This window comes from Schistocerca piceifrons, chromosome 3 (assembly GCF_021461385.2).
Source record: "Schistocerca piceifrons isolate TAMUIC-IGC-003096 chromosome 3, iqSchPice1.1, whole genome shotgun sequence".
Classification (NCBI taxonomy): Eukaryota; Metazoa; Arthropoda; class Insecta; order Orthoptera; family Acrididae; genus Schistocerca; species Schistocerca piceifrons.
The window spans coordinates 389,537,316-389,551,964 of NC_060140.1; the positions used below are offsets into that span (position 1 = coordinate 389,537,316).

Consider the following 14,649-nt stretch of genomic DNA (forward strand, 5'->3'; position numbering starts at 1 on the left):
TGTACATATTGTATGTTACCTATGCTTCTGCATAGCTTTCACCTAGTTTAGTGAGAACTGCGAACACATTGTACCACTTTACACTGTCGCTCCTTTCCCGACGAAAACTGTGAAAGTTCTTGATGTTACGAAGTCTTGCTTCTATAATCAAGTGCAATGGCTGAACTGCCTGTCTGGTGAGTTTGTGTATCGGAACGGACACTAATCGACACTGAAAAGATTCTCAATTTTCTTTTCCATTTCTTGATAGCAGCTTCGATGTGTCACCTGTTACTTGACTAAGGGAAAGGTATCACACTCCTTTGCTATCTTGGAGATTTTGTGAATAAAATTTTCTTCGAATTTCAGATGGTATGTCTCCAGTCTCTGCATGCTCCATGCTGTCTACGTCGATTGCCATTTCTTCTATCGTGTCATCTGACGCTTCCTCCCTCTCTTAAAGGCCGTCGATGTACTGATTCAGCTGCGTTTAGCAGCAAATTCACCTTGAAATATTAACGTTTTAATTTAGAAAAACTTGGTGTCCCCTGAACATGCTGAATGACGGAGGATATAATGAAGCAACCACAAATGAATCCAAACACAATGACTTTTTATGCAATGTCGTTTCAGAAAGCCTTGATGCATCGTTAGCTGGAACTCCCACTTAGGTGTAGATACAGATGTAGAAGCCTGAAGACCAGGATATTTTCTCTTGCTCTCACTACTGACATCTTTTCTCCACAGTACTGCGTGGAATGTCTGAAGCGCTCTAATCAGTGCCGATACTTATTCTTAATGCCTGTAGTGTTTGGTGCTGGATGTGTTGTGAGTATGATGATGGTGGATAGAACGTCGTGGAATCCCCTGGCATACTCTGCACTGCTGCAAGAGCACTAAGGGAACTGACAGGTTTCACTCCACTAGCAAACGGGTGGAGAATCATAATCAGGGTACCATACACGAACAACGGTTCGGAAAATAACAAATTTAAATGAGCATTTGCTGGTGATTTTTTGCCAGAAACTGTTGCCTTTCTGTGTCGAAAAGATTTGAACTGGCAAGATACAAGCCAGCTATCACAGGCTGAGATATTGTTCACTTCATCCATGTCATCACGTTAGCGACCTCAGAAATCTGGGTGAGTAAGTATGTTCATACTCTTACGTCATATAAAGTATATGAGTTCACATGTTCAAAAGATACTTTGTCACGCAGATTCAAGTTTCGAGAATGCCCAAATTTGATTTTTCCCGAAATAGAAATAAGTTATGGTTTAATTTTGGCATTTAAGGTTATAAAAACACTGATGAGCCAGAACATTATGATTACTGCTCACTGCGGGGTTGTATGCTGCCTGGTGGCGCCGTGGGCACGTACCGAAATAAGAGAAGTACACTACTGGCCATTAAAATTGCTACACCACGAAGATGACGTGCTACAGAAGCGAAATTTAGCCGACAGGAAGAAGATGCTGTGATATGCAAATGATCAGCTTTTCAGAGCATTCACACAAGGTTGGCGCCGGTGGCGACACCTACAGCGTGCTGACATGAGGAAAGTTTCCAACTGATTTCTCATACACAAACAGCAGTTGACCGGCGTCGAATGGTGAAACAGTGTTGCGATGCCTCGCGTGAGGAGGAGAAATGCGAACCATCACGTTTCCGACTTTGATAAAGGTCGGATTCTAGCCTATCGCGATTGCGGTTTATCGAATCGCGAGATTGCTGCTCGCGTTGGTCGAGATCCAATGACTGGAATCGGTGGGTTCAGGAGGCTAATATGGAAGGCCGTGCTGGATCCCAACGTCCTCGTATCACTAGCATTCGAGATGACAGGCATCTCATCCGTATGGCTGTAACGGATCGTGCAGCCACGTCTCGATCCCTGAGTCAACAGATGGGGACGTTTGCAAGACAACAACCATCTGCACGAACAGTTCGATGAAGTTTGCTTCAGCGACGGAGACCATGGCTGCGGTTACCCTTGACGCTGTATAACAGACAGGAGCGCCTGCAATGGTGTACTCAACGACGAACCTGGGTGCACGAATGGCAAAACGTCATTTTTTCGGATGAATCCAGGTTCTGTTTACAGCATCATGATGGTCGCATCCGTGTTTGGCGACATCGCGGTGAACGCCCATTGGAAGCGTGTATTCGTTATCGCCATACTGGCGTATCACCCGGCTTGATGGTATGGGGTGCCACTCATTACACGTCTCGGTGACCTCTTGTTAGCATTGACGGCACTTTGAACAGTGGACGTTACATTTCAGATGTATTACGACACATGGCTCTACCCTTCATTCGATCCTTGCGAAACCCTACATTTCAACAAGATAATGCACGACCGCATGTTGCAGGTCCTATACGGGCCTTTCTGGATGCAGAAAATGTTCGACTGCTACCCTGGCTAGCACATTCTCCAGATCTCTCACCAAATGAAATCGTCAGGTCAATGATGGCCGAGCAACTGGCTCGTCACAATACGCCAGTCACTACTCTGGATGAACAGTGCTATCGTGTTGAAGCTGCATGGGCAGCTGTACTTGTAACGACATCCAAGCTCTGTTTGACTCAATGCTCAGGCGTATCAAGGCCGTTGTTACGGTCAGAGTTGGTTGTTCTGGGTACTGATTTCTCAGGATCTATGCACCCAAATTGCGTGAAAATGTAATCACATGTCAGTTCTAGTATAATATATTTGTCCAATGAATACCCGTTTGTCATCTGCATTTCTTGTTCGTGTAGCAATTTTAGTGGCCAGTAGTGTATTTGAGCGGAGCAGAGAAGAATGGAGAATCATTCCAGCGACGATAACTCGCGCAAATGCGGAAATCGTCGGATTTAAGTGACTTTTGGATGCCAGATTTTTGTGGTACAGTGCCCTCGAGGAAGCTGTTCACTTGCTACTGTCGTGAGCACCTATGGAAAGTGGGCGAAGAATGCTGCAACCAAGAGTAGGTGACAAGAAATTGGACGTTCATACCTCATCACAGAACGAACGGATCGGAGGCTTCCCCGCTCCACAAAGTTCAGCATACAATGCTGAATATGGTGTTCCGCAGCAGAATACGTGTTTCCATGCTGACCCAACAACATCGACGATTATGATTACAGTGGTCACGGAATAAAAGAGATTGTACCGCCGATCAATCGACTCGTGCCAGCTGTTCGGATGAATCCCATTTATTGTTAAGCAAGGTCGATGGTCGTGTCCAGATACGCCCTCATCCAGTCGAACAACTGCTCGAAACATGCAGCGCGCCACGAACGCAGACTGGAGGGAGGAGGGTTATATTATGGGGGACATTCACTTGGGCTTCCATGAGACCTGCGTTAGTAATCGAAGGCACCATGACAGCTGTGGGCAACTTGAACATTACTACAGATCACCTGTAACCCCTTATGCTTGATGTCTTTCTGAGAAGCGATGGCATCTTCCAGAGGAATAACTGTCCGTGCCACAAGGCCACAGTCATGCTGCAATGGTTTTAGGTGCATGATAGTGAACTCACGTTGATGTCTTGGGCATCAAATTCGGCTTATCTGAATCCACTGAAATCGAGCTGGGACACTATCGGGCACCAGCTCCACGCCCACAAACAAGTTGCCCTTAAATTACGGGAAGTGGTTTGTCCATAGGGGGCTGATGCCACAATCCGCTGGAAACCTATGGAGTACTTGTCGTATCCACCCGCACGCAGAATCACTGTGAGTTGCGACCCAGAAGTGGATCAACACACTTTTCAGTAGTTGGTCATAATCTTTTGGCGCATCAGTGTATACTTGTAGGTTATAAGAATGTAACAAGACACAGTAACCAAATTAAAGTACAGCGGTGTATCATTAATGCACTACTGGCCATTAAAATTGCTACATCAAGAAGAAATGCAGATGGTAAACGGGTATTCATTCGACAAATATATTATACTAGAACTGACATGTGATTACATTTTCACGCAATTTGGATGCATAGATCCTGAGAAATCAGTACCCAGAACAACCACCTCTGACCGTAACAACGGCCTTGATACGCCTGGGCATTGAGTCAAACAGAGCTTGGATGGTGTGTACAGGTACAGCTGCCCATGCAGCATCAACACGACACCACAGTTCATCAAGAGTAGTGACTGGCGTATTGTGACGAACCAGTTGCTCGGCCACCATTGACCAGAATTTTTCAATTGGTGAGAGATCTGGAGAATGTGCTAGCCAGGGTAGCAGTCGAACATTTTCGGTATCCGGAAAGGCCAGTACAGGATCTGCAACACACGGTTGTGCATTTGCCTGTTGAAACGTAGACTTTCACAGGGATCGAATAAAGGGTAGAGCCAAGGGTCGTAACACATCTGAAATGTAACGTCCACTGTTCAAAGTGCCGTCAATGCGAACAAGAGGTGACCGAAACGTGTAACCAATGGCACCCCATACCATCACGCCGGGTGATACGCCAGTATGGCGATGACGAATACACGCTTCCAATGGGCGTTCACCGCAATGTTGCCAAACACGGATGCGGCCATCATGGTGCTGTAAACAGAAGCTGGATTCATCCGAAAAAATGACGTTTTGCCATTCGCGCACCCAGGTCCGTCGTTGAGTAGACCATCGCAGGCGGTCCTGTCTGTGATGCAGCGTCAAGGGTAACCGCAGCCATGGTCTCCGAGCTGATAGTCCATGCTGCTGCAAACGTCGTCGAACTGTTCGTGCAGATGGTTGTTGTCTTGCAAATGTCCCCATCTGTTGACTCAGGGATCGAGACGTGGCTGCACGATCCGTTACAGCCATGTCGATAAGATGCCTGTCATCTCGACTGCTAGTGATACCAGGCCGTTGGGATCCAGCACGGCGTTCCGTATTACCCTCCTGAACCCACCGATTCCATATTCTGCTAACAGTAATTCTATCTCGACCAACGCGAGGAGCAATGTCGCGATACGATAAACCGCAATCGCGATAGGCTTCCATCCGACCTTTATCAAAGTCGGAAACGTGATGGTACGCATTTCTCCACCTTACACGAGGCATCACAACAACCTTCCATCTGGCAACGCCGGTCAACGGCTGTTTGTGTATGAGAAATCGGTTTTAAACTTTCCTCGTGACAGCTCGTTGTAGGTGTCGCCACCGGCGCCAACCTTGTGTGAATGCCCTGAAAAGCTGATCATTTGCATGTCACATCATCTTCTTCCTGTCGGTTAAATTTCACGTCTGGAGCACGTCATCTTCGTGGTGCAGCAATTTTAATGGCCATAAGTGTAATACAAACAGTTCTGATTAAACTGAGAGGACATAAATAGGGAATACATTTCTTTGACTATATAGTATTTTAATAAGGTTTGAAACATTATTTTAAAGAATAAAGTTATCGTAAAAATGATGCCTACCAACTTGAATATACTTTGCGCAGTAAGGATGTTTTGTGGTTTTATGAAGATAAAAATAAATCTTAAATTTTGAAGCCCTCGTCATATTCCAAACAGTCACACAACACTTCTTCAGGAGGAGCACCTACTGTGGGAGTACTCACCAACAGTCTATTGTAGCATTCCAAATGGTTCTGCTGATGCCAGTTATCGACAAACAATTTGCCGATAAGTCTATCCATTTCTTCAGTTTTCTCAGTCGACAGTGGATGAAAAGATTGCGTTTTCTGTAGACTGGAATCCCATAGTTTTCTTGAGTTCCAAACTCTTCTGTACTGATTGAAACATGTTTGTCTCGCTTTCACATCTGTAATATTCAGAGGCCTTGTCGTTTATCATATTCTCTACATTTACTGTCTATTCGTTCCATTTCAGAGATTTTTCTCTAATCTCTTGAAGTACTTTGCAAGCTAATGACACCATCCACTTTCTAGTCGATGTCTCACAACCTAACGTTATCCACTGTTCTGTACACACTAACATACTCTTCTTTGGAAACAATTGTGGGCGCCTTCCACAACTTTTCTGAGTGTTACCAAACACTCTGTCTGCTGGCAAATAGCTATGACCTCTCGCTGGATGCGTAATTACAATCTCTTCAGTTGCTGTTACTCGCAGCAGAAAATGAACGAAAGTGAAAAGTATGTGGTTATTTATTTTTTGCGCTGCATATCCATTACAAAATAATCTAATTTTCTTCTTATTCTTCAAATATAGAGAAGTCAACTGACGTAGCAGAGCCCTGGATATCTCTGTTGCACCTAGACCAGCTCGATATTCAGTCGATGCATAAAATACATTTTATATTACCTTAACGCCAACAGATCAGAAATTATACAGACTTATTTGTCTCCTGTAGTATATCTCTTGAATAGAGGTGCTGGGAAGAGGCTGTACGTGTTGCACATCAGAACATAACATGACTGTATTTGATGGTTGATTTTATCGAAGATCTCCATAAAACGCATTAGCACGCAATTTGTGCGCTTCTTTGTCCCATCATTGCTTGTTTTGGATTTACATCAGTGATTGTTTTGGATTTTCGCTGCTTTTGATAAGGAAAAATAATTTTGCACAATGACTGTAAAGATCAGATGCTGATGTTCTAAAACCAAGCTTGAATTCAGATATAAAAATTGGGCGAAACATTGCGAAACAGACTTTGAGCGGAAGAGCTGCATCCCTATTATGTATACCTTTTATGTACTGTGTATAGGTTGGTTATATTAAGTACGCAATCTATGTATATCCTATTTGACTTTTGCCTATTGTAATGGTTTTATCGCGCAGACATAAAAAATTTATTTCAGAAATTCACTAGCTTTTCTAGTTTTTTTGGCAAGGCAAATTTCAGACTGTACACATGTGGTTGTTCATTTATCGTCTGTCCAGGTGTCTGCTATTAATCGATCCAATGATATGCTAGAAAGCAATAATATTATCTTGAGAAACTATGTAAGGGATTGGTACTAACTTATCCCTTACGAATGGACTATTTGAAGGCCTAAACCGCTTACATTGAAAAGTTTGTTTCCATATGTATAAGAAATGAAAAGTTTATGTCCGGAGCCTTTTCTGGATCTCTCTCTTTTTTCTCCTTCTCTCTTTGTTAAACCTAGGATTCTCTTTGTATACCTCTTCTGCATTGTATAACTAACTGTTTTTCACAAGAATCCATATTAATGAACTTCGCACAAAATACTGAGACCACAATGTGAATCTCATATGGCGAAGACCTTACTTCACCCATATTTTTTTATTTTGCTGACGAAGTCTGTTTCGAATGCGAACTCCTCGTTTGCACCAATTTTAGTGACCTCAGTAATCTGTGTGAGTCATAAGGTCTGATTTGGTGCATCCGTATTATATAATGCAAGATCAGAGTCTGGGACGTCAAATAGACTCAACGTCTGGAAAACCATAGGTGCACTACGCATCATTATGAGATATTCTCGCAAAACCGCAGTTAATTAGTGACAAATGTGTGGATTTAATTTTAGCCTACAATGATTTATGTCAGTACAATGAAGTAACAGTATAACTAGACACTTCTCTGACAGATGAGAGTACAAGCGAGTATTTATACCTCTATGGAACATAACCAAGGATACATAGCAGGTTATAGGTATATGTTGTTCTTTCTCAAAGAACACTATTTTCATGTAGAAACTAAAAAATACTTCACATTGTTTGCACTTTATCAGTAGTATAAAAACGTTAGGAGTCAACAGAATAACTATTATACAAAGACAAATCCAGTTTATCTGAAATTCAGCCATACATTAATGTTATGTTTAAAAGACAATGGTGAGAATTACGCTTCATTTAATACCAGATTCTTAAATTAAGTAATATAGACTCTATTCGTTTGAAGTCAAGCAAAATATAATGATGCCTCGAAAATCAACATAAATTTAGTTTGAAATGAGATGAGACTATTACGAGAGGTAAAAGTTTCTTCAGTCCCGGTGTCATTCATGTTCCAATGATAAAAAAATGAAATCAAAGAATACATTTTGGTTGTTGAGGGAATATTTGTATTTCTTACTGTACTTACAAATTATGGTAGTGTTTTAGAACTATATTCAAACTTCTGAAAAGAAAACAAATTTAAGTGGAAAATATTACTATTACAAAATAAATTTTCATTAGTAAATTACTGTGGAACTCTCAGTGAAATGATATAGCAAAGGGCCTTTTTTGTTAATCAGTGTAAATGGATTCAGCAGCTTGTATGTTTGATATACTCACCTATGAAGCAGTACTGGAATGAAACAAGGAATAGATGCAACCAGAGTGAAGTATGTCCAATTTTTGAGAAACCAAGCCACTGATGCCATGGCAATCACACCAAGGCAGTAAGACACGTAGGACAAGAAATTTACAGACGAACGGTGACGGATACTGGCCAACTCGACTCCTGGAAACAATATAGAAGCAGAAAATTTTGAGTTTTTTGCATTTAATACGCTGCATGGCTAACTCTGCAACGGATTATGCAAAAAATATTCTTATACAAAATGCAGGAGAGAAATAAAGTGAAAAAAAAGAACTGAAAACGAAGTTACCTTATTGTAGAATTACTTGAAATAATGTCACAGAAAGAATGTACTGAACTTTTTTTGACTACTACATTTACTGTTAACTGAAAACTCAAGATATGATATTTTACATATTTGATAAAAGAATAATAGGATACACTAAGCATAATAAATTTTGTCTTGTTGGTTTTCGCAAGTTTGTTAAAATTATATGTTCCAACTTACTGCCGCGCATTCTTTTGTTGGCGTTCTGACTGGTTTGAAGTGGTCACCAGAACTGACGTTTCTTTGCCAGTGCCGACGGCTCTGAGTAGCATGTGCACCCAGAGTCCTAAGTTTTTTGTTCGATACACTCCAGTATCGAATGAAACAACAAGTTTACTGTCATCGATCACTGTTTATTTACTACCAAATTTTGAATTTTATGATCAATACAGGATGTGCACGTTGTGTAACAATTTCAGAGTAATAACATGGTACTTTGTTTTGTAGACCTCTTTAATTAAAGACTGAGCGGTAACATGGAGCAAAGTAAAGAGATAAAATACCTCCATTGGTCATAGGTTCCATTCCTTGTAGTGATACATTACATGCACCATCTAACTTTGTAAACAATGAAGGAGTGAAAATGGCTTCTAGAAACTAATAAGTACAAGAAACACAGCAAAACAAAAAAAAAATTGGAATGCAAAGAAAATATAGTAAAACTAAAATACAGTTTTGGAGCAACTCTCAAATCGCCGTAAAGATTTTTTGATTGTGTATATGAATACAAATGTAAATATCTCTAGTTGTCACAGATCCTTTTCCATCACGTTTACATACCTAAACACGCAGTATAGTTATCAGAGTGACACGTTAGAATATCAATAGTAGTAAAACTTGAGTATAAACAATAATTTAATTATTAGTATATAATGATAGTTATTGTGCGTTTTTGTTTGGTTGTTTGTGAGTTTGCTGGTGCGTTTCTTTCTTTGTGTGATTGTTTGTGTTCTTGTTTGTATGTGTGTTTCTTTGTGTATTTGTATGTCTGCGTGTTGGTGTTTTTGTTTGTTTAAATTTCGAAGTAGCACATTATGATACAAAATAATATGCTGATTGATAGAGTCTGAATAATGTATAAAGACATACATATACATTCAAGTTGATAGGTGCCGTAAAATGTTGGTGTTTTGGTGGATCTGTTCAGTTCTGGTAGGTCAGCGTTTGTTCATTTAGAAGACGTCATGGAAACATGCAAATGATTAACTCATTTTCATTTTTTTATTGCTCTTAGCCTTGTCCATGTGACATTTTGCTTCAGAAGTAGCATAATTCTTCAGTTCACGCACCTCGTGTTCAACAATTTTGATATTAAGTTTATCAATAATCACACTTCTATTAGTCCTCATTACTTTTTTCTTTTTTCAGTTCACCGTCAATCTGTGTTCTGTGCTCATTAGACTGTTCGTTCCAGTCAATGGGTCATGTAATTCTTAATTTTCATCGACGGTATCAAGTCATTTGTAAAACTTATTCTTGATGTTCTTTCACGAAGAAATTTAATCCCACTCTAAAATTATTTTTTATTTTCATAATGGACAAAACGTTGCGACTCTGTCTTACACCCTTTTTAATCGAGAACATCGTTCTTGGGCTTCCATACTGTTCCCTCGAGATTCTTGTAAACTTTATGTATTGCCCGTCTTTGCCTATAGCTTACACATATTTTAATGAAAAATTTGAACATGTTGCACGATTCTGCGTATTTGAACCTCTTTTTGGGTCTAAAAATAATTTTTATGAGGCTTGCATGTTCTTAAGTCTATATTTGTACAACTACATTGGTAGCAGTAACAGTGCATATTTATCCGTGTAAATCACAATCCGCCTGGGAGATACAGCAAGTTCTTTATGATTATTTGGAAAATTCGTTCACAGTGATACTATGTGCATAGGCCTGTATTCGATAATACGGCCGAATTGCAGCTAAAGACAAAATGAACAGTGAAGTTAAAACGACCAGTATTTCACGAGAACGACAGTTTTGGTTGTAATGACAACTTTTGAGTGTAATGCGCAAGGTGGTCAGAAACAGCCTGAAAAGCTCGTAAGGAAGCTGCAGTGTTGTGCCTAGAAATAGATGTTAAGAAAAAAAATCCGATATGTTGCGCCGCTTCAGAGTTAATTATCATTGAAGTTAGCCGATCAGGCCGTTGCGCGCATCAATTCAAGCGGCACGCCAGATTGAATTAGTGACAATTTTTTTCATAGCGTAGATGATAGCGTATGAGACGGCTCAGCATTTGGCTGGGGTTAGATTTTTTCTACTCTTCCATGTTCAATTTTTATATCGTCTTCATGTTCGTTTTTAGGAATCAAATCGAAGAACAAATATAGCGATACAGTCTACGGCGGGCTCTTTGAAATTGTGCCCACAACGGCCTGACTGGTTAACTTCAATATTAACTCGTAAACGACGAAGCGTTCCGATACTTTTTCTTAACAATTGTTTTTCAGCACAGGCGACCATGAAACATTCTTATAAGCTTTTCAGACTGTTTTTGACCTTCCTACATGTAGTCTCTAAAGGTGATTACGACAAGTTATTGTTCAAGGTTTTACATTGACATCTACGTGTACATCCACACTCCGCAAGACATGGTACGGTGCGTGGTGGAGGGCGTATTGTGCCACTACTATCCATTTCCTTCCCTGTTCCTCTCACAAATAGGAGAAACGGTTATCTAAGTTCCTGCGTATGAGCATTCATTTATCGCACAATCGTGATACCTATGCGTAATTTACGTTGGTGGCAGAAGGAACGTTCCGCAGTCAGCATCAGATGCCGATTTTCTAAATTTTCTCAACAAGGTTCCTGGAAAACAACATCACCTTCCTCATACTTGTGTCATACTGCAACGAAATGATGTCCATTCATTGTCTAAATCGGATACCAGCAATGGCTTGTCTGATTTGTCTTGAAAAAATACTGTCCTAGTCTTCTTGATTGATTTGTTAATTATAGTGACCATTGTCGGTATGATGACATCACGGTCAGTAACTACTGTCTCTATACTGCCTCCACCGGTAAGGTCGGGGATGTTTGTGGCTACAGGATCTAAATTGTTACCATGCGTGTGAGCTGTCGAACAAGCTGCTCAACATAGTTTTCGGAAAACGTGCTCAAAAATTCTTCGCATGACTGCCTGTCCGTACTCTCCTACAACGTGTCCATAGGCGTCCGAGTCAAAATTCAATAGGTAAAGTGGCGTCAAACTCATACGAAAGTTCTTTTATGGTTTACTTCATATCTTTGCACAATAATAAACGTTCGGGAAGATACAGGCTGGATATTTTCCTCATATATATATATATATATATAGATAATGTTGTTACAAAAGTCTCGAAATGTTTTTGACAGATATATTCAAATTTTTGCACGATACCATAATGAACAGTCGGAAGGATGTCTGCTGAATATTGTGTTTTAATGCATATGACTATATGTTTAATATAGAAATGGGCAAAGTTAACAAAAATCTCGAAAAGTCTTTAATACACTTACTTCTAAATTTAACGTGATACTCTAATAAAAACCAGACGGATACTGACTATACATTTTTTAAATGACAAGGTACATAGTTCCTATTGTTTTTAAATGACAAAATACAGGTTTTCTGTTAAACTAACTGCTAGAAAGAAAATGCTGAGCTGTGCCGTGTGGATTCCAATTTATGTCTCGTATTCAGTATCAACAACGATAGCACAGCATTTAAATTTTTAGACAAATTGTTCCTCCCATGCGTATATACACACATCAAAAAAAGTTTTGCATCATCTCGGTTCCGAGAGTTCCGGAACCTGTACAGAAAATTGGAATAGAGATCAACATCAACATCATTTCCGCCCTTTTTATTGCTAATGAAAATCACACATTGCATGTTGTATCACCACACAGCGAGACCTTCAGAGGTGGTGATCCAGATTGCTGTACACGCCGGTACCTCTAATACCCAGTAGCACGTCCTCTTGCATTGATGCATGCCTATATTCGTCATATCATACTATCCAAAAATCCATCAAGGCACTGTTGGTCCAGATAGTCCCACTCTTCAACAGCGATACAGCATGGATCCCTCAGAGTGGTTGGTGGGTCACGTCTTTCATAAACAGCCCTTTTCAATCTATCCCAGGCATGTTCGATAGGGTTAATGTCTGGAGAACACGCTGGCCACTCTAGTCGAACGATGTAGTTATCCTGAAGGAAGCCATTCACAAGGTGTGCAATATTGGGGCGCGAATTGGAGTCCATGAAGACGAATTCCTCGCCAATATGCAGCCGATATGGTTGCACTATCGGTCGGAGGATGGCATTCACGTATCGTACAGCCCTTACGGAGCCTTCCATGACCTCCAGCCGCGTACGTCGGCCCCATATAATGCCATCCTAAAACAACAGGCAACCTACACCTTGCTGCACTCGCTGGACAGTGTGTCTAAGGCGTCCAGCCCGGTCGGGTTGCCTGCAAACACGTCTCCGACGATTGTCTGGTTGAAGGCATAAGCGACACTCATTGTTCGGACATGGACAAGATACAGACAGACAGGAAATGTCGATGACATGCCTCGCTCAGGCCGCCCAAGGAATACTACTGCAATGGATGATCGCTACCTATGGATTATGGCTTGGAGGAACCCTGACAGCAACGCCACCATGTTGAGTACTGATTTTCGTGCAGCCACAGGACGTCGTGTTACGACTCAAACTGTGCGCAATAGGCTCCATGATGCGCTACTTCACTCCGGACGTCCATGGCGAGGTCCATCTTTGCAACCTCGACACCATGGAGCGCGGTACAGATGGGCCCAACATCTTGCTGCATGGACCGCTCAGGATTGGCCTCTCGTTTTCTTCGCCGTTTAGTTTCACTTCATGGAAGCCATCCTGGGCTTATATTTCGGCAAGCTAATGTCCGCCCACACAGGGTGAGAGTTTCTATTGCTTGTCGTCGACCTGCATGTTTTTTTCGATTCAACAGCCCAATAAAAACAAAATAAATGGAAATCGTGCTTTACTTTAACCTCGTCCAGTTTTGCGATGGCTTCATATTAGCGAAGTTGCTAAATTTCCGGCAAAATCTTTTATTAGCCGTAACTCCGTAACTAAACATTTGCCGACCTATGTTTGTATGAACTTTTTTCTTTAATTTTCATTGTAGAATAACATATTAAAATATTTGCATATCTTCGTAAGTCACCATATATATAAATACAGGCTTAAACGGCTTGAAAGCCATGAGATCATTTCAGTGCGGGTGCATTCTCTCTCCCTGAAGGCTTACATGAACACGGGGTAATGCGGCGATCAGTCAGTATGATGGGCATGGGGTGCTACGAACGTAGTGTGTGACATCACGGGAATTTGATTTGGACGGGTAGTGTTCTTGGATAACCGAAGTGATCAAGACGACCGCTCGCGTGTAACGGGAAATATGGATTACAATACCCACCCCACAAAAATTTTCAGTTGTCGCCATTGAATTCGCCCGATGTCAGAATTTATTGCATTTCATCAAGTAAATGTCCGGCTGCGGAATTGAGAATGGCGTCTCTTCTTTTCGACATTTCCGAAAGAACAGGCACCACACACACATGTAAATTAAAAAAAATTAAAGTATATAGTGTGATAAGAGCATCAAATACAGAAACACGTGCAGGCAAAGTTCTTTTGACACCACAGGAATTCACGAAAGTGTCTCAAACATTCAGAAACCGAAAATGCAGACTGTCACTATCATTGTCAATTGCGACGTAGAAGCTTACGAATATAGACCAATACTTACAGTGTAGAACAATTTTACACCCGGTTAACAGAGTTAAAATTGTAGTTACCTGAAATTGTGTGTGAGATGTTATTTCAATGGGTACAGAGTTTTTTGGAATCTTTATTAGTCAAAATCGCATATAGGGAGGAAGTAGGTAACAAGAATAGACCATTTACGGCTATCTTCGAACCTGAATATAAAAATCCAAGTGTGAGATAAACGGACACCTTGCAACCTTGGCTAACAAGGATTTCACAAAAAATTAACGTTTATTGAAGGTTAAGTTGATCCAATAGTGCATGGGTGTATTGCCAGTTCATGGTGTCCAACGAACCCAATGTTTCGGCAGACATGACGTCATTGTCACGTGTGCTGACGAACGGAG

At 41.0% G+C, this 14,649-nt stretch overlaps 1 protein-coding gene across 1 annotated transcript in view; it reads right to left on the bottom strand.

The window, feature by feature from the left end:
- Window positions 1–14,649, bottom strand: part of LOC124789788 (solute carrier family 22 member 7-like) — a 112,096-nt gene that overhangs the window by 29,464 nt on the left and 67,983 nt on the right. The window contains exon 5 of the mRNA XM_047257257.1: window positions 8,165–8,333. Coding sequence (XP_047113213.1) covers window positions 8,165–8,333 — 169 coding nt within the window. The remainder of the gene's footprint in view (window positions 1–8,164; window positions 8,334–14,649) is intronic.